Source organism: Sitophilus oryzae, unplaced genomic scaffold (genome assembly GCF_002938485.1).
Source record: "Sitophilus oryzae breed Bouriz unplaced genomic scaffold, Soryzae_2.0 scaffold_2008_pilon_pilon, whole genome shotgun sequence".
NCBI lineage: Eukaryota > Metazoa > Arthropoda > Insecta > Coleoptera > Curculionidae > Sitophilus > Sitophilus oryzae.
Window position 1 is genome coordinate 3308231 of NW_022146734.1, and position 22289 is coordinate 3330519.

General features: G+C 33.9%; 1 protein-coding gene across 2 annotated transcripts in view; it reads left to right on the forward strand.

The window, feature by feature from the left end:
* The first annotated feature begins 601 nt into the window (after positions 1-601).
* Positions 602-22289, forward strand: part of LOC115884048 (probable cytochrome P450 6a20) — a 34297-nt gene continuing 12609 nt past the window's right edge. The window contains exons 1-6 of one of the 2 annotated variants that reach the window (XM_030902490.1): positions 602-938; positions 999-1165; positions 6634-6870; positions 12746-12935; positions 15424-15615; positions 17076-17246. In XM_030902490.1, the coding sequence (XP_030758350.1) occupies positions 791-938; positions 999-1165; positions 6634-6870; positions 12746-12935; positions 15424-15615; positions 17076-17246 (1105 nt within the window). In that variant the 5' untranslated portion in view covers positions 602-790. The remainder of the gene's footprint in view (positions 939-998; positions 1166-6633; positions 6871-12745; positions 12936-15423; positions 15616-17075; positions 17247-22289) is intronic. The other variant, XM_030902491.1, reaches the window with a different exon arrangement.

The following is a 22289-nucleotide window of genomic DNA, read 5'->3' on the forward strand; positions in this document are numbered from 1 at the left end:
AATTAACTAATTATATATTTTTTCTTGCATTTTTGCTTTTATTTTCTACTTGTCAAAGATTAGATGTCAAAGAATTTAGATACGTCAATTTGACTTACCTGCTTCAGTAGCGTATAGGATGTTTATGGTTATTAATAATTATTATAACTTATCTATTTTTATTAGAATTTTATATTTTTATAACAATTTTAATAACTACCAACATTTGTTCACAACGTAAAATAAATCAACAAATTATATTGAAGCTACCCCACGTCTACCCTACATCATAGTTTTATATTTTTTAAATAAAATTAGAACGGCACTGATAAACCGGAATTTAAGTCGGCCATATTTGAGGCCCATCGCGGTGGACCTAAAATTTTTAATATGCTCCTTCCTTAGTCTTCTTATTCAAAGATCGGGGTGATTCAAAAGATACGTCATATGTATTCCCCCTAGATATTATAGAAACGGTATTTTTTATTTTTTGATATCTTTTTTGGTTTAAAAATTATAGCCATTGTAAGTTTTCAGTGGCTCACCCTGTATAAGGTAACATAACAAAAGATTAAGACACCACCTGATAGGTCAAATTAATAAAATATGCTTTTATTTATGATTTGCAGGAATTTTTGTCTACTCATCCCGAGATATAAAAATCTAGACAAATGTAATTCAGCCGCCAGTACCAGATAAATTTGAATGCATCATTTTCCTACCATTAATTCATTACTTGCTCCCTTGATGCTCAACACAGTTGCTATTCGCGTTTCAGTAGTGTACGTAGATTCTAACAGAAACACACAAAATGGGTCTGTATTTATCCGAACTCGTGGTTATTGACGTTCTCTTTGTGTTAGTCGCTTCATTCCTAGCTGTTTGGGTGTATTTTCAACATTGTTACAAGTACTGGGAGAAAAAAGGAGTACCGTATATCAAACCTTCATTTCCTTATGGTATGTAAAGCATCAAAAAAAGACTCCATAACCATTAATAACGTTAAAATTGTATTTTAGGGAATATCAAAGTTATTTTTAAGAGGACTATATCTATTACCACCGATGCTAAAGACTGGTATGATGAATTGAAAAGTAAAGGACACAAATTTGGAGGAGTTTACTCATTCTGGCGTAAACGTTTGGTTCTGGTTGATCCGGAATATATTAAAGATATTTTAACAAAGGTTAGTTGAGTTTTTTTTTTGTAGTTTTTAAATTAAATTAGGTATAATAATTATTATTTATTAATTTTATGTTTCTTGTTTATTGAAATTATGTTAATAAATAGAGGCCATACTTATCATGAACTATAATCCTTTGGGTCAATAAGCGTCTGTTTATAAAAATTAACATCGATCATTGATAGTATGTAGTATTATACAGGGTGGTCCGAAATGTATTCCGGAAACTTCGGCAGCATATTCTACAGATAAAAATAAGTAAAAAAGTTCGTATAAATGTATGTTCTAAAATGCTTAATTTCGAAGAGACAGGGTGTAGAAGTTTCATTTTTATTTCGATTTTTCCCAAATAATTTCAGAAGTAACGTTTATTAATTTGGATGAAAATTAATGCCTGGAAGTTTTCTAAAATGAGAAATTTGATTTTGATGTCAATAAGGCTCCTATATGTAGGGGACTCCACCTACATGTGTTTTAACAGTTTTGAAGAGTAATAACTTTTCGTTCATACCTGTAGAAAACTACTGAGTGAACAAATATACCGGATGTTGCATCGTCGGACGGGACATAGGAAATCCCATGTAAATTTTAATGGGGTCAATTATTGGCTTCCCTAATTATTTTAGAGAATAATTCTATTTAGGTTTATTGAAGAGCACTAAAACCCACATTCAAAAGAATAACGTTAGATATTTTTGATTAGCTCGTTTACGAGTTATCGCCGATTTCTTTTTAAATATTTCTCCTTTCTTATGGCCCTGTATTTACTTATGAGCACCAGTCAAGGTAAAAGATAACTGTCAAATGAAGTTGTCATTTCAGAAATTTACCTATTTAGTGCTTTATTATTATTATTGAAAACTCATTCCTACATCGGAAATCTTAAAGATGTATTTATAAATACAAATTAATATGAATTAAAGTAAAATAAAGTAATCAATTACAAGGTTAATTATAGTATTATTGCAATATTCAATAACTTATTAATTTAGGTACTATTAAATTGTTAGAAATTTAGGATTTAAGATGTTCAAATATTCCTCCATCGACTGCTAGACAATAACCCAGGCGATCATAAAATTCTCTTCTTACATTCGCTAGTTGGTAAACTGAAATTCTATTTGATTTGGCAGAAATAGCATTTTTTAATTTGGGTATTTTTTATCCTTGTATATCCTGTTTTTTAAATGGCTCCAGAGAAAGAAATCATTTGGCGAAATATCAGGAGACCTTGCTGGCCAATTTACTGTACGATTTAGGCCAATAACGTTTCCGTTAAAACTATTGTCTAAATATTCCCGTACAGCCAGGGTAATATGTGCCGGGCAGCCATCCATTTGGTACCAAACTTCCTGGTTTTCCCTAGCGGCATCATGTAAAGCAGGTAAAATATGATTTTCGAGTAGTTCCAAATAATATTCTGCATTTAAACTTCGCGTAAGAAATAATGGCCCGATAATATTGTGACCGAATATCCCTGCCCAAACATTTACTTTCTGTGGATATCGCGTCCTTGTTTCGACAAACCTGTGTTGGTTTTCTTTGTTCCAATATCGATAATTTTGAACATTGGGTTCATTATTTAAGGTAAACGTGCATTCGTCAGTGAAACATATGTTTTTTTAAAAATTCCCTATCCATGTTTGCTCTCTCCATCATATCAAAACAAAACGCCTGCCGCCGTATTTCGTCCCTATCTCGTAGCTTTTGGTGCTTTTCATATTTGAAGGAATAGTATTTATGTCGTTTCAAAATTCGAAACGCTGCAGTGTGATCTATTCCTATTTCGTCCTCAAGTTTCTTTGTGCTGATCTTTCCGTCGTTCTCTTCTACGCACAATAAAACTTCCAAGTCGGTATCATTTCTTGCATCTTATCTTTGTTCCTGCCTTGCTTCACATCTGCAGTTATTTATTAGGGTAGCTTTGGTCCCAAATTTCTGGATATTCCTTGCGATTGTAGATTTTCCAGGTATCGGTCTATTCGGATACAGAGCAGCAAACATGTCCGACACCTTTTGATAACTATTTCCTTGATAATGCCATTTAATCATCAATACTTTTTCTTCGGTAGTGTAATTCATGGCTAATATTTTCGATGTAGGTATGAGTTTTTAATAATAATAATAAAACACTAAATAGATAAATTTCTGAAATGACAACTTCATATGACAGTTATCTTTTACCTTGACTGGTGCTCATAAGTAAATACAGGGCCATAAGAAAGGAGAAATATTTAAAAAGAAATCGGCGATAACTCGTAAACGAGCTAATCAAAAATATCTAAAGTTATTTTTATGAATGTGGGTTTTAGTGCTCTCCAATAAACTTAAATAGAATTATTCTCTAAAATAATTAGGGAAGTCAATAATTGACCCCATTAAAATTTACATGGGATTTCCTATGTCCCGCTCGACGATGCAACACCCGGTATATATTTCTTACGTAAAAAATGTCTATTGGTAAAAATCGCTACGAGCAACCGTTCTCAAGATATCTAGAATGGAAATAGTGTATACATGTCATTATTGACAAAAAACTAACACGTTGAGTAGATAGTTATTTGACTGAAATAATAAATTTAAGAAATTTTTATTTTTTAAATTAATCATAATTTTTTCCGCGAGAAAATGATGATAAAACAGTTTCTGTGACACAAAAACTTTTGACACAAAATTTATGATTTCTGTCTGATAACTTTTTAGTCAACATATTTAATTTATGTCAATGATGACAGGTATCGAGAACTATTACTCGTAGCGATTTTTACCTAGAGACCTTTTTTACGTAAAAAACGTCGTAAATGTATATTTTTTACTCAGTAATTTATACAGGTACGGACGAAAAGTTATTACTCTTCAAAACAGTTTAAATACATGTAGGTGGCGCCACCTACAAATAGGTCTGGTTAAAAAATTTTGACACTAATTTTCTTCCAAATATTGACGTTACTTGAAATTATTTGGAAAAAATCGAAATAAAAATGAAACTTCTACCCCTGTATCTCCGAAACTAAGCATTTTAGGGCATACATTTATGCGAACTTTTTTACTTATTTTTGTCGGCAGAATATGCTGCCAGTGTTTCCGGAATACCTTTCGGACCACCCTGTATACAGGACTCCGCAACAGTGCTTCGGGCATTTGTAGCTCCTTAGATTGTATTACTCTGAGTGTAGCTCCTATAATTTCAAACTTAAGAATTTTGTTAAAGTGCAAACCAGTATGCACTAGGATATATTATAGGAAAATATATTAACTTCTACAGGGTAGCTCTAAAAAGTGTGAGTAATTATTCTAAATATGCTAATGAGTCACTCTCGTTGAAGAGTCACTCTCTAGAAATGGCATGTTATTTCTTTCAGAAGGTTATTTTTCTATCGAATATAGTAAAAAAATATCGAGCCTACCATATAAAAATTAAAAGTTGTAGTCATTTCCGGTGAAACAATAAGTGATCGAAACTAATTGAATACGTCAAACAATCCTGATTTATGTCATATACATGTCGCAGGCGTATCTAATAACTCGGCATTTTGCAAAAAGACTAGGTATTTTATAAAACGCCGGCGTTTTTAACAAAAGAACCTAAATTTATCCAACGACATTTCTTGAACTTCTCTTTCAAAATTTGGAAATAATGGCACAAAGTGATAATTCTGTTAAATAGTGTATGGTTGAGGATAATTATTATAAAGATCTAAGTAAATTCATTTTATTCTAAAAGAAAGCAAAATTCCACAAGAAGAAGTCCTGTAGGTACACAGAACCGAATTACGGAGTCATCATCATCATCATCACGCAGCCCCCTTTCACGTCCATAGTTGAACATAGGCCTCCTCCAAACGTCTCCAGTTCTCGCGGTTTTTAGCTGTTGCAATCTAGTTAGCTGTTATTCGTTTCAGGTCGTCGGTCTATCGTGTGGGAGGTGCCTTGGCTACGCTTGTCGGCTCTTGGTCTCCACTCTATAAGTCTTTTGGTCCATCTCCCGTCTGCCATTCTAGCAATGTGTCCAGCCCATCTCCACTTTTGTTTTGTGATTCGCTGGACAATGTCATCCACTCCCGTACGTCGGCGTATCTCTTCATTTCTTACTCGATCTCTCAAAGTCAGACCAATCATAGATCTCTCCATCCGCCTCTGTGTCACTCTCAATTTTTCTGCGGTTGCTTTTGTTAGAGTGAGTGTCTCTGCACCATAGGTCAAAACCGGGAGGATACATTGGTTAAATGCCTTTCTTTTCAGGTGTATTGGGATATTTGCTCTAAAGATATCCCTCATTTTTCCGTAAGCCGCCCATCCCAAGGTAATTCGTCTAGCCAGTTCACAGGTTTGGTTATCTCTGCTTATTTTGATCTCATGGCCCAAGTATACATATTTGTGGACTAATTCTATTCTGTTGTTGTGAATTTGTATGTGTTCGCTGGGCACCATATTAGTCATTATCTTAGTCTTGTTAAAATTTATTGTTAGTCCAATCTCGTGTAATGCATCGTTAAGTTCTTGAAGCATGTCTTTGATCTCTCCCAGACTATCTGACATTATAACGATATCATCCGCAAATCGTAGGTGGTTGAGTCGGTGAATTACGGAGTATAATAATTAAATGAGATATTAATATTAAAGTTTTGATATATTTTCTATTTAAAGTTATGTTAATTATAATTAAAATTTATGAAATAGGATTCAAGTTGTTTTCGTCTAAACATAATAAAATTTATACATAAATAATTATTGTTTTTGTATAGGAAAATATGGGGTATTTTTATTAAAGCGTAAATTATTCAATATGCTTATGCTCATAGCTGACTAAACTTTGTTCATTTTTTAATCTGCCTGGTCTCGATTTGGCATTTTGTAAAATAACTGAAAACAGGCAAATATTATCATTGTTTAATATGCCTAATTTTGATTAGGCTTTTTGCAAAGTCACTGAAAATAGATAGGCTTTTTTTAAAAATTCCTTCTTTTTGCAAAAAGTCGGATTATTCTATACGCCTGCAACATACACATCAAATCTCGTTTTTTTATCTAAAAAAATTAAAAAGTTATAGGGTGGGGGGGGGGTTTGAGCCACTTTGAAAAACATCCTGTAAAAACTACTCCATGTTGCCCGGTGGCGTAGTGGTCTGCCAATCTCAAGGTAGTGGGTTCGAATCTTTGGTTCGAATCCTACACCCGGCATTTCATCAGCCGACTATTTTTATTAAAATAAAAATAGTTTGGGTACCTAGGTCGACTTAGCCTTAAATGAGTACTTTGGATTTACAATCCTGAGGTAATAATAGGCGGCTGAAGCGTAGTGCGTAGTGCTAGCCACACTACCTTCCTTGTATACCGAACGGCTCTAGCATGGCAAGCTGTACCTTGCTACTCCCAAGGCGTCAAACGCTATATACGGCAGCTATTGTTATTATTATATATTCTATTCATTCCAAATGTCCTTTTTCATTAGAATTTATTCCTTTTTTCAGGATTTCCAACATTTTATCGATAGGGACGCCTTCAGTAACGAAAAAGATGACCCCAAAGGAACCCATCTCTTCAACATCCAAAGTCCTGGCTGGAAATCGCTCAGGCAAAAACTCACACCCACCTTCACGTCTGGAAAGATGAAGATGATGTTCGATAGTTTGCTGGTGTGCAGCGACTACATGATCGACTACATGAAGAAAACCGTCCAAGATGGTCAGGATCTCGATTCTAGAGAGGTACGATGAAGATAGGTACTACTTTACTAACACTGTGTAAAAGAAAAATCCTTTATCTGATGAGTTGAGCAAATTGTTTGTTAATATTTGTATATAAGGTGATTCGAATTGTACAGGGTGGCGCTTCTCATACGCCGCGGAGGCTCCGAGGAGAACGATAGTTTGTATTGAAATGAAATTTTGTGAGCATATGTAGGTTAATTCAGAGCACTTTTTAAAAATATAGAGATTCTACAGGGTGGCCTCAAGAAAAGTTACATATCAAAGTTGAGTTTTTGTAATGGAACACGCTATATATTAATTGACCTTCGGATTCTGAGAGAAAAATAAAAGTTAGTTTTATAAGAGAAGTATATGACTAAAATGTAAGGTTTTTGACATATTTAACATTTTCTAGAAATAAAGAACAATTTTTAAATTAAAATAAAAGCTACCTAAATTGGAATTTACCCGGTATACTCTAATATGTATTAAAAACAAAAACTTCATCCAAAAAGTTATACAGAGTGAGACAAAATTAATATTGAATATTGGTTACCTTTAAAAGCATGTTACTCTCTTATTTTAAATGGAACACCCAGTATAATATTTCGATATTCAATGGAGAATTCATGTCTCTTCAAAATACTTTTAAGGTTGCTTTCCCTCAAACAAAAATTTTCCTAGATATTTTCATTTACATGATTTGATCTGAATAGATCTTTATTATTTGATAAAATCTAGGTGGCTGTGATATGTCTGACGTTACTTCAACATTGCTGTCATTGCCTGGAAACTTATATGGTGAAATTTTGATAAAATAATTTAGCACACACTAAAACACGGTATGTCGCTAGTGGTAGGAAAAATCATTTTTAGAGGTTACTAGTTTATTTGGTTGCCTGTGATATGCATATACAGGGTGTTTCCTAATTAATCTAAAAAATAAAAAATCGTTAGAAAACGAATTAAGGCGGGCTCTTAATAAGTATATTTATTTTTTTCTCGACAACCGTTTGATGAACAAGAAAAACACAAAAGATCAATTTTGTTGAAAAAGGATGGCCACTCAAGAAAAAAATATATTTTGTTTAAAAAAGCAGTGGTGTACCATTTATGTTAAGCAAAAAATCGATTTTTTTTTAATTTTTAACACACTGTAAATCAGAAAGGAAGTACTTTAGACCTAATGGTTATATAAAAATTGTTTTAAGCACACATGAGGAATCACACCATAACTTTTTTAGACTAATTCGAAAACACCCTGTATATTGTCAACTTGACAATGACTGCTGATAAATCAAAAAATACCTTTTCAGTGAAAAAAGCCTGATTTTCGCAGGAAAACTTTTGATTTTTATTGAATTTGGGCCTGCGTTTGCAAATACTCGTTTGTTTTTTAATTTTCTATGTATCTAAATTTTAAATATCATAGCCAGAAATAGTTTATTAACTGTAAAAATGGTGTTTTCTTGTTGTGTTGCATCTTGCAAAGAAACTAACAAAACTGCAAAAATGTACGTGTTTCCAAAAGACGATAAGGTATGTATCTTAGATAAAAGAAAAATATATGGTATGTATTCGTTGTTTGATTTTTTTTCGTTCGCTTTAAAATCTATAAATCTCGGTCTATTTATTAGACAGCCAGTCGACTTACGATCATTTACATGTAACTCTGTAAAATATATATATATATATATATATATATATATATATATATATATATATATATATATATATATATATATATATATATATATATATATATATATATATATATATATATTCTTATGTTTTATTAAAGTTACTCTGATATACTAATATATCAGTGTAACTTTAAAAACAAATCCTTTGAATTCAAATATAAACATAACAAACATTTACAGCAGAAAAGGCGAAGGCGCTGGGTTAAACCTAGTCTCCACTAAAAACACGGAGGGGCGCTTTGACCCAAAATTTTACTATTAAGTTTCATATCTATCTTAATAGTAGATTGTTTTCTTTTATCTATGATTGCTGTCTAATTAGTCCAACTTTAACAAATTAACTTTAGTTATCATTTTGTGTCAGTTAAAACAAATAAATTTCTTAGAAATTTTCCGAAAATGCAAACTTATGCTGCATCAAAAAGAATTGACATGATCCTATTAGTTGGTGAATGTAGTGTGTTTACCAATTAATAGAATACTTCAATGCTCCTGAATTTATCTAGTCTGGTTTTTTTACGGGGATATGTTAAAGACAGTGTTTACAAAACTCGACCAACTATTATTGTCGACAACATGAGAGAAATTATTGTAGCTGCTTTTCGAAGTAGAACTCCACATATGCCTTTTAAAATGAAAAGATCCTTTTGAAAAGACAATCATTTTTCAAAAGATTATCAAAGGAAGCATTTTGAGCATTTGATTTCATCTAGCTATTTTTTGTCACATAATGATAGGTTTATATCTAGTTTTAATTAAAATATGTTTTAAACGTGTATCATTTTATTACCATTAAGTATTTTACTCTACAATCTTTAATTTTTGTTAAATTAACAAAAGGTATATCACACAGCCAACTAGATTTTTCAAATAATAAAGATCTACTGACGCAAAATCATAAAAATTAAAATATATAGGAAAATTTTTGTTTCGGCAAACTTAATAATATTTTGAAGATATATAAATTCCCCATTGAACACCGGAAAATATACTGGGTGTTCCATTTAAAATAAAAGAGTAACTTGCTTTTAAAAGTGACTAATGTTTCATATTAATTTTGTCTCACCCTGTATAACTTTTCGGGTCAAATTTCAATTTGGTTATACAATGGTTACTGTAATTAAATATCAGGCTATACAAAACTAAAATTTAGGTAGCTGTTAACGAAATTTAAAATTTACTCTTCATTTTCACAAAATGTGAAATATATCAAAATCTAGGTATATGTTTTTTTAATAAAACTCACCTTTATTTTTTCCTAGAATCCGAAAATCAATTAATATATAGGGTGTTCCATTAGAAAAAAACACAACTTTGATGTGTATTTTTTTTGGGGACACCCTGTAGAACTCTCTATATTTTTAAAAAGTGTTCTGAATTAACCTACATATGCTCACAAATTTTCATTTCAATAAAAACGACCGTTCTTCATGGAGCTTCCGCGGCGTATGAGAGGCCTACCTAATTCCTAATGAACGCTCAGCCTGGGACACCCTGTATACAGGGTGGCCCATCGAAACGTCCCGCAAGGCATAACGGCCAGGGTATTGTTTTTTTTCAAAAAATCCAAAAACACGTCAATTTTGTTTGTGAGGGGGACAAATTATTTCAAAATCTTCAACCCTCTGAGCGGGGATGTCATCCCCCAACTTTTTTCAAATGGGAAGGGGGGTCAAGTGGCACCGCAATGAAAAGAGCTTTCTATTTTCTATATTTCCCCGCTTCGTTTTTGAAAATCGGTCGAGTCATTGAGAAAATATGAAGGATTGAAATTTGAAAAGTTTATATAAAAGGATAAATTCCTTCGACCAATTTGATTTTTTTTATTAGGGTAGCGCGGGGCAATAAGAGCCACCTAAGGAAAACCTGAAATAAAATGCCACTTATTCCACTGCTGGCAACAATTTTCTTTTTCTAGATAGTTCGTGATGTGTAAAATAAAATATAAGAATCTATATAAGTTCTCTGTTTTAGATAAACATTACTGGTATGCAAAAGAAAAACTAAAACCTATCATTGGCTCTCATTACCCATAACAGTGGGGAAATTAAAGCCACTTTATTTTACATATTTAAATCTGTTAAGAACATTGTCAAACAAAATTTGAATTATTTTAGGTAAAACACAAGAGAAATTAAGTAGACACAAGAGAAATTAATTAGTAAAAATACATGTCTGAACTATTTTAAAATAAAAATTTAAGTTATTTCAGTTGAAACCAAAGTTACAAATATGTTTGGAACATCCTAAAACAAAATTTAAATTATTTTAGTTAAAACAAAAGACACAAAATATGTCTGGAATATTCTGAAACAAAATTTAAATTAGCTTTTTTAAAATAAAATAAGGAAATATGTTTATAACATTCTAAAATAAAATTGAACCACCATGGGGGAAATGAGAGCCACTCTGGCTCCGATTACCCCGTTTCTTTACATATTTGCAAGTTAAAAATAACAAAATTAAATGCGCTAACAGAAGCAAAACAACTGCACAAATCGAACCTACACTTCAGTAGATTTTGTTTAACACCGCTATTTTGTTCTAAAGCAAAATATAAGTACAACTTACACTAATTTTTTAAAACGTGCACGCTATAAGAAAGTCCCGTAAACTCGATGCGTTCTCTAACAGACTTTGAATCGTACCAAAACAAAGCAGTGGTGGCTTTAGGAAACATTTAATGGGGGATCCCGCGTATCGCAACTGTCAGTGCTCAGATCAGGGCACGTTATTCAAAATTACACAATGGCTCTCATTACCCAATGGCTCCCAATACCCCGCGGTACCCTATTTCTAGATATTTACGCATTTTTTCACTTGCCACAAGGTTGAACGATTAGGTGCGGTAGTTGCTAGATAGCTGTTCTGTGCCTTGTGCGTTGAAGTTCTTCTCAATATTGTTAAACTGACCCACAATAGAATTTTATTCAATTTCTGAGGGTTTTGTGTGTGCACCTCGTGAAAAACGCTGGGGTTGTCCTCAGCCCAGTACCGACAATGCGCCGATTAACTACATCGTTCAAAAAGAAAGTACTCTCATCCGAAAAACACACATTAAATAGGAAATTATTATCATTCGGCACGCGTTCACTCATAGTTTCACAAAATTGCAAGCGACGATCAAAATTGTCTTTGTTGAGTTCTTGTACCAACTGAATTTTGTACGGGTGTTTTTTTAATATCCATTGGACATTTGTACGATTCAGGCCGGTCTCATTGGCTAATTTTCTTATACTCAGCGTACTATCCATTGCAACTTGGCCCAATACGAATACCTCTATAGCTTCAATTACTACAGGATTTTCCTTCTGCCTCTTTTTATTCATAACGGAATCAGTTTTGCGAAATTTTGCTACTAACTCTCGAACAATTTTGCCATAAAGGTGTTTGTCAGGATAGCGTTCATTGAATATCTGCGCAACCCGATTGCCACATTCATTATTTTTAAAATAAAGTTCGATTATTTCCACTTTTTTTGCAACTGAGTACACCATAATAATTGTTAAAAAGTTTAACGATATTGAGAAGAACTTCAACGCATAAGTCACAGAACAGCTATCTAGCAACTACCGCACCTGATCGTTCAACCTTGTGGCAGTAAACATCTAGAAATAATAAGAAAAAACAGTAAATTGGTCGAAGCAATTTACCCTTATCATTTACTCTGATAAACTTTTCAAATTTAAGTCCTTCATATTTTCTCAATTACTCGACCGATTTTCAAAAACGAAGCTGGAAAGTATAGAGAATAGAAAGCCCTTTTCATTGCGGTACCACTTGACCCTCCTTTCCATTTGAAAAAAAATTGGGGGTTGACACCTCCGCTTAGAGGGTTGAAGATTTTGCAATCATTTTTGGGGCAAAAGTTGTCCCCTCACAAACAAAATTGACGTGTTTTTGAATTTTCGGAAAAAAAAATTACCCTGGCCGTTATGCCTTGCGGAATGCTTTCGATGGGCCACCCTGTATCTATACACTTGCGGTGGAGAAGTTTCATTGCGACTCCCAGAATAAAGTATGATAAAGTGTTTGTTTCGCTTCACTCATTTAATTGGAAAATACTTTAATCTTTTTAATGAGAAACTCTCAGTTAGTTGATACATTTTTTTAACATGGCAGTGTAACTTTCCATTTAAAAAAAATGACGTCGGAGTAGGCATTGAGTTTAACTATTCATTTCTTCGTAGATTTTAGCTTCTTTTACTACTGATGTGATAGGAAGTGTGGCTTTTGGCGTTGAATGTAACAGTTTCGACAGTTCTAAGTCCGACTTTCGAATCAGAGGTAGAAGTATGTTCACAGGGAACTGGTTGAGCGGTTTGAGAATATTTATTGCTAGCTTCAGCCCGGAAATTAGTAGAAAACTACGACTTAGAGGTAAATTCTAGAAATAAATTTTAGTCTAAGATCCGGCTGCAGGATTATTAAGCCGTGACCCCATTAGGTCACACGCCACACGCCACGCGTGGGATACCACGTGGGCCCAGGTGTTGCGACGTGGGAAAGATTGTACACATGAGATTTGGGACAGACGAATCGCCCATCACACGTTTGATAGCGTAGGATGGCGTGGCGTGGGGTGGCGTGAGCCCTAGTGTATACGCAACACATGTAATTAAATGGAAAAACATACACACAGATCTTCATGACGTGGGGTGGCATGGCGTGGCGTGTCGTGTGGCCTAATGGGGTACCGGCTTTACGCTCGTCATATTTTTTATCAAAACCTAATTTTTACTTATATTTATGAATAAAGCCAATCAAAAAGTTGCCGCAAATAGGGGTTGCCGTGGTTCAAACTTCTCCTATACTTTATATGGGTCCGGCAATAATGCGTCGGACATCTGTAGCTCCTGTAATAAAAAAAAATTGTGTGTGCATTATGTGCGCATATTGAAGTGAAACTTCTTTTTACTTCCCTCTGTCTGTCTGTCCGTCTGCCCCTCTGTCCATCTGAGGACTCATTCGGGTACCTCTATCCACGTGCCGAGCTTGGTTTCACTCGATCCATAATTAAGAAAAATCCTGATGATTTCGTCCATTTAGAGGCATCGCGCATCGGTTCGAAACGTGATCCTGTAACCCGTCTCCAATTATGCCGAAATCGACCCACATTTTTCTCCAATATCAAATCCCTAGTAAATAGAGAAATTTATTTATTTAAAACCCTTTTTCTGATTTTGTAAAGCCTCTGAAACGAATCACTGGCGTCATATCTTAAAAAAAGGAGTATATTATTAAGTCTGCAGTGTCAAATTGAACTGTAATAGCAAAATAAAACACTAAATCACCACAATACACCAAAACACTTTTACACTGGATGCGCGTTTTGCTAATCATGTTAGCATCATCAGCAGATGATTATAATTGGAATTTGATATCTATAGGAAAAATACCACTACACGCAGATATATTCCTAATGAATCATATCATAGTATTGAACATAAAATGGCTAGTTTAAATTTCTTAGTTCATAGATTACTTAGTTTTCCACTTTCCAACGAAAGATATAAAATAGAAAGAGATTACATTAGGAATTTAGCTGAGTGTAATGGATATTCTCCTTCACTAGTTGATAAAATAATTAGAAAACGTAGGTATAGGTTAATTATTTCTGAAATTTCGACTTTTCAAGTGGAGAAAGAAACGCAAAAATATTTTTCAATACCGTTTGATAGACAGTTATCCCGTGGTCTAAAAGGAATTTTTAAGAATGTCAATTATAAACTTGTGTATAGTGCTAATAATAAACTGCAACAATTATTAGGTAATCCAAAGGATAAAACACCTCTACTGGAAAGGTCGGGTATTTATGAAATTTCTTGTAAAGATTGTAATCAGAAATATGTTGGGCAAACTAAAAGATCAATATTAACTAGATTTAAAGAACATTTAGCTCAGATAAGATATGGTAGACCTAATAAATCTTGCGTTGCCGAACATATTGTTGATAAAGAACATTGTATAGATCTTGATAACTTAAAATTACTTAAACAAGTTTCAAATTACAGGCAATTAGATGCATATGAAAGCATCAGAATTAATAAATGTAAAAATAGTATGAACAGAGACAACGGTCCAATTCCTTCAAGTTCTTTGTTCCTACTACTCTAGTGGCGGAAATCTAACTGTTACGCTCCGTGGGTTCTGACTCGGTTGGCTAGATATTGCCACGCCCACTCTGTGCCCACTGAGCGAGTATATAAACGCTCCAATTGTAGATTGTATTTTAGCTTATAATCATCTGCTGATGATGCTAACATGGTTAGCGAAACGCGCGTCCAGTGTAAAAGTAAAAGTGTTTCGGTGTACAACCCTTAACTGTAATGAACTATAATAATCAAACTGTTTGTTTATACTCTGCTTGTTTAATCTGTCTTGGATAAATATAGTTCATACCAAATAAACTTTTAGTCACGTGATTAAGCTTGACCGGCACAGCGTTGTCCGCTTTTATATATTCTTTTAATAACAACATTTTAGGAAACAAAAATAAATTAATTATAAATATATAAACAGTTATAATTTACATCAACAAAACTCACCTTCTTAATAGCACTTAAGGGACATAAAGGGCAATTATTACCGCTTTTCCGTTCAAAATATTCTAATAAAGTTGCGATGAGTTTTTTACTGCTATTAAGCTATCTTGCACAATTCGCAATAAAAGAGGTTCTAAAAAGAACAATGTTCGACTGCAACCTGAATCCCCAGAGCGAAATTTAAATTCAAGTTAGTCAGCACGGCGCTGAATATCTCTATGGTTGGCAACAATGAATTTTAAAATCGCGCCCTCTTTTACACAACTAAAAGTTTAATTGGTATCAAATATATCTATTTTATTACTAACAATAATCAAATTTAGCAATGAAAGACCCAACGACAACATTCTTCACCGAAGTAGTGAGGAGCACGCTTGAATATAGAAAGAAGAACAACGTAAGGAGGCCAGATTTTTTGCAACTTCTTCTGGATATGCACGAAGAACCAATAGAAAGCGAGAAACACGTTACTTTTAACCAGATCGTAGCCAACACCATCTTGTTTTTCATAGCAGGTATAACAAAATAAACTACTCAAAACAATTATGGCATATTTTCTTAAAAAAATATTAATTTGAAAAACAAGACACTTTGAATTCCCTGACTTACGATTTTAAATAGTATGGATACTGTAAAGTAAAATTCGATACAATAAAGCCTACCCGCTGACTTGTAATTTTTAGTTGGCCGACTATTTAGTTGCAAAAGTGAAAACTATACATACTTATGAAGTCGATCCGCCGACTATTTGATTGCATGCGAGCGCGGCTACATAAGGATAAACCAATATGGTTACAAATATGCAACTAAATATAGTCGGCCGATTAAAAATTATCTGTCAGCGCATAGCCTACTACGCAATGTAATCAAATATTAGGCCGATCGGCTCCATACGAATGTGTTGTTTTCACTTTCTGTTTAGTTGCATAAACAGTCGGCCGACTAAAAATTACATGTTAGTGCGTACTCTAATTATCCTAAAAAAATCAAAGCACTGTTCATTAAAATGTTGTATCCTATATTATAGGGCTTGTTTATCTCTGCAATTTCCTGTCTTACAATGTACCGTTTGTGTCCAGGAAAGGTTCATAGTTTCATAGTTGTCGATTTTCGAAAGGAATCAGTACCTGTATATTATTTCCTATATTTTTCATTTTATTGATTTTATGGAAAGCACTGTTCATTAAAATGTTGTATCCTATGTTATAGGGCTTCTTTCTCTCTACAATTTCCCATCTCACAATGTACCGTTTGTGTCCAGGAAGGGTTCATAGATTTATAGATGTCGATTTTCGAAAGAAATCAGTACCTGTATATTATTTCCTATATTTTTCATTTTATTGATTTTATGGAAAGCACTGTTCATTAAAATGTTGTGTCTTATGTTATAGGGCTTGTTTCTCTCTACAATTTCCTGTCTCACAATGTACCGTTTGTGTCCAGGAACGGTTCATAGTTTCATAGTTGTCGATTTTCGAAAGAAATCAATACCTGTATATTATTTCCTATATTTTTCATTTTATTGATTTTATGGAAAGCACTGTTCATTAAAATGTTGTATCCTATGTTATAGGGCTTGTTTCTCTCTACAATTTCCTGTCTCACAATGTACCGTTTGTGTCCAGGAAGGGTTCATAGTTTCATAGTTGTCGATTTTCGAAAGAAATCAGTACCTCTGTATATTATTTCCTATATTTTTCATTTTATTGATTTTATGGAAAGCACTCATTAAAATGTTGTAACCTATGTTATAGGGCTTCTTTCTCTCTACAATTTCCCATCTCACAATGTACCGTTTGTGTCCAGGAAGGGTTCATAGTTTCATAGATGTCGATTTTCGAAAGATAAAAGAGAAAGGCAGAAAAATGCATGCTTCATTTAAAAATATGTAATAATTACTTTTATTCAAATATGCGATAATTGTTTTGAGTAGTGTAATTACAATGAAATGTTGAGAAATTAATTTCATTTTTAGGATTTGATACTTCTTCTACCACAATGAACTTTACCTTGTACGAACTGGCACGAAATCCCGAAATTCAGAAAAAAACCAGAGATGAAATTAACACAGTTTTGGCCAAACATGACGGCAAAATTACATATGAAGCGCTTCAAGAAATGACTTATTTACAACAAGTAATTGACGGTAAATATTCTAAAAAATACTACACGATAAAAAAATAATAACGTTACAGTAGGTATAGTATACCGGGTGCGTCTCAAAAGTGGATCACCCCTATAAAAATATCTTTCCAAATATGTTAGTGAGACACCCTTGTTCCATTTGAAAACATTAGGATATGATTAAAAACAAGATTTGTGTATCTTTTAACCGGCCAGGACAAGACACGAAAAACATTAGACGATCAAATTTATTTTTCCAAGGCTCCTTGATTAAAAATTTGTATTTTAACACAGCCATGGCACTCTAGATTAAAATTTTATTAAGCGAAAATGTTAAAAGTTGACATATGATACTATTCTACTCAGAGTGTCATTTTCTGCCATTTAAAAATCAAAAGTTGTCGTCATTTTCGGTGAAACAGGAATTGACCAAAAACAATTGAATGCATCAATTAATCCTAATTTATGTCATATACCAATACACCATATCTTGTATTTTTTATCTGATAAAATATAAAAGTTATAGGAGCATAGGGGTGAGCCACTTTTGAGACGCCCCCGCTATAGAGATACATAATTTTAGTTTAAAATATTATGTCTATACCAAGTGACCAGAATACAGAGCGGACACATTCTTCAAGAACAGTACTGAGACTTAATGAAATTTTTACATAAAAAAGTCTGAGTGAGTTTTAGAAAAAAAAATAGTTGGGATAAACTTATAAAAATATTTGATAACAGCGCTTTCAGATGGAGCGGAGCGTCCGCGACGGAGCGTCCGCGACTTCGAGCAAATACCATAAGTTTATATGAACAATTTCACAAGGGTCGCGTATGCTCCGTCCGACGGCTATCTTGAAAAAAAAACGGCGGATGGTCCGTCGCGGACGGTCCGCTCCATCTGAAACCGCTGTAAATCTTTGTTTTCGTTAAAAAAAATTGGGTCTTCACTATGTGCGCATATTTGAAGTAAAACTTCTTACTAACAACTATTAAATTGAAAGATTTGAAAGACATGTTTGCAAAAGTGTAGTTTGAAATGTTGACAAAGTAATAAATTAAAAAATGTATTTTTTACACATAAAAAATGGGGGTTTACGTGTAACAAATAGTTTTTTTACGTGTAAAAAACAGTTTTTTACGCATAACAAAAAGTTTTTACGTGCAACAAATACACACACCGGAAAAATCTAGGGATATCATTTTATTAAAGTTAAAAATAAATGTTTTGAATAAACAACCACATATTTGTAGGCCGATTCTTTCTACTTCGATTGAAACGAAGTAGTCACACTAGTTATTTCTAAATTTGGGATATTTGCAGAAGTGTTTGTGTGGTGTTGAAATGTATAAAAAGCACCTAGCATCAATTGTTCGAATTTAACCTGTACTGGCTATGTTTTTATGATAACTGGCCAGAATTCATTCAAATAACTCTGTTTAGTATTAAACGACATTAAGGAGCGTAGATATATTAACAGAGACGAAATGCTAAGGGCCATAGGTATGCTCGAAGCTGGAATGCGCCAAATCGACGTAGCTAGAGCATTAAATATAACGCAAAGTGTAATATCGCGATTAAGTGCACGCTACCATGAAAGTGGTGATGTTGCTGAAAAGCACACAGGGCGACATCGCATTACTACCCCTCAGCAAGATCATTTTTTACAATTAAATGCTCGACGCCAACTGACTCTTACAACACCAGAGCTTAGTTTAATTCTCCAGGAAACACATAATGTAACCGTTAGTCCTGACACTGTTCGCAATAGATTAAGAGAGGTCAATTTAAAATGCAGACGCCCCTGGAGAGCTCAACCCTTAACGAGAGGAAATCGAGAGGTACGATATTTGTGGGCTCAAGATCATGTTCAGTGGTCGAATGAACAATGGGCCAATGTTTTCTTCACGGATGAGTCACGCTTTGGAATTCATCTGGATTCGAGAAGGCTTAGGGTATGGAGAAAACCGGAAAATCTTATTCGGTTGGATCATGTTCAGGAAGTGCACCCTTATCAAGGTGAAACAGTTATGGTCTGGGGAGGAGTCCAGTTAGGCCGAAAAACCGACCTCGTTCTTCTTGAAAGGTTTCTAACAGGAATCACATATCATGATTTAATTCTTGAGCCTGTCGTGTTACCATATGCCAATGATTTTGGGAGAAACTTCATTCTCATGCATGACAATGCACGGCCTCATACAGCCAGAGTGGTAAGTGAGGTTATCAATGCTCATCAATTAAACATCTTACCCTGGCCGGCACAATTTCCTCAACCCCATCGAGCACGTATGGGACGCAGTCCAAAGAAGAATTTTGAGAATGGGTATGCGTCGTGAAACTCGTAGGGATCTGGTTCGGGCCGTGAATGCAGCGTGGCAGGCTGCACCTCAAGTAGAGATCGACAACCTGATCAGGAGCATGGAGAGACTATGTAGGGCTGTAATGAACAGTAGAGGAGGCCATAACCTTTATTAAGTAAAAATGGTTTTATCTTTTTTTTTAATTCACAGTTTAGAATAAAAAAAAGTGTGTATTTTTTTGAGTTCAATAAAAATCAAGGTAAATTTGAAAAATTCGGTAAATTTCGCATTTTTATTTCCAGTACGTCCTGTAAACTATTTGTTTATTTTAATTTTATTATATCAGAAATGCAAATAATAAAATTACTGACGATGGCTGGATAAAACTGTAATATCCCTAGACTTTTCCGGTGTGTTTAGTTTTATACGCGTTAAATAAAAAATTAATAAATAATTTGATTCACTTTTACAAAATTTGTATTAAAATATCAATATTTTTGATAAGCACGTGGACTGTTCACAAATACACGTCGCGTCACTACGTATTTCTAAGCCTGGTTACCATTAGCTCTTGTGCCACGGCCTTGATTGTTTACTGCCAGCGCGGGTAAAGAAGTTTAACTTAAAAACTTAACTAAAAAAAAACAAAAACAAAACTAAAAGATTTGAAGAGGAATAATACTTTTTAGGGTTCCGTCGTAGCTAAAAAGGATAACATTGTTCTCTAGAATTAATTTAAGAATTATATCAAATTAAATAACTTCTATGACGCCCTTATTTATTTCATCAATACAAAAGTTATTTCTTATAATATTAACATATTATAGAAAAAAACGGCGTCGAGTGACCTTTGAAACTACAATACTTGGTTATTTCAGTAAGAACAATCTTATAAGAAATTTTTCTTCTACTTTTATTTTTTCTTTCTTCATTATTCTTACTTACTTTTACCACAAATTACCTATAACAGATGCGAAAGAAAGCGACTGCATCGGAAACCGTTCGGCAAACCCGACACGCCTATTGAGTGGTGTAAATACACCAGTCGTTTAGTCCGGAAACCCATGCTGTGTCGTATTCGCTTGCTGGAGTGACATAGTGCGTGGTTATATGTTTCTTTTTAAAAACGCGTGTAGGATTTTTGTTGAACTTTTGAACTGTTATTTCTAAGTTCTGGTAATTTGTATATCTTATTTAAAATGGGATACAAATGTGTTTATTTATAAGAAAAAATAAGATATTTATAGTATAAAAAATTAATTTATTTAACAAAATTTAATTAACAATGTGACAAAATAGTTACCTTTCTATTGGTTCTATCGGACTTTTTTCGACTATATAAATCTTTATTTGTAAACTTTAATACATCAAATATTTTCAATCTAATAAATCATTTAATGATGTAAATTAGAGGAAATTTCTCACATGGGTGGTCAAATTCTATAGTTTTCATTATATCAGACAGCCTCTAAGAAATGTTTTCAACTCAAAATGCCTTTAATTATGTTTGACTACATCATTAAAAAGGGTCTTCAAATACATCAATGTGATATTTGTCTAAAATTTGCAAAAGAATCCGAATCTCTGGATAACTCGATATTATTGTTACGGATTCCGTGGGTCCACTATTTTAAACTCACGATAAAATACTTAACGAATTTATTTTCTCACTTTATACACAATTACTAACTTATAACACACAACAAACTAACTATTTATAAGATTCCTTCACCAAATTGTCCGATTTTCAATTTCCACGCGGTATATTCAAATTTCAAAAACTGTCTCAGTTGTCGATGGCTCCGGCTTATATACTCTATTGACTGCTTCTCGAAATTTCCCCAATTCTCGGAAAGCGTACTTCTTCATACCAGACAATTCTATTGTCTGATTCCCTTACTTCTCGACTTGACTAAAAGATGGCGCCTGAAAAAGTCTTTTAATTTCTGGCGGATACGTTGCGGTTGTGCAGGCAACCAGTAATACATTTTTAATTTCTGGCGGATGTGCCATTTTTCTTGACATTGCCCCCTTCTCAAATTTGATCGTCCCGATCAAGGTTTCCTGTCTGGTATCTCTTCAATCGATCCAGATGAACTACTTTCATCTTACTTTTAGGGCTGCGTTGAATCCGGTACACAACATCATTTATCCTCTTGATGACTGTATAAGGACCTTCCCATGCTGGAGTTAACTTTGGGGACCTCCCTTTCTTGCGCTGTGGGTTATATAACCATACCAGATCGTCCTGTTGAAATCCCGTAGAATTAGCTCTGAGGTCGTAACGAGCTTTCATCCGGTCACTGGCTAGCGTAATCTTACTTCTTTCTCACGGCCTTATGAATTCCCAATAACCTTTCCTTCAGTTCATCCGCGTAGTCCTCTACGTTCGTGGTGCTGTCGTCTGGTGATCCGAACACCAAGTCACAAGGCAACCGTAATTCTCGACCAAATAAAATCTTCGATGGTGAAAGTCCGGTGGTGTTGTGAACTGCACTTCTATATGCCATTAGGAATAGTGGTATATGCTGATCCCAATCTCTTTGATGTTCATCCACCATTTTCGAGATGTTCTTCAATGGTCTTATTGAATCTCTCGACCATCCCATCAGACTGCGGATGTAAAGCTGTTGTCCTAGTCTTGTGAATACCAAGCAGATCACACATCTTCTGGAACAGTCTTGACTCGAAGTTCCTTCCTTGGTCGGTGTGAAGCTCTAAAGGAATTCCAAATCTACTGAAGACATTATTGACTAATACTTCA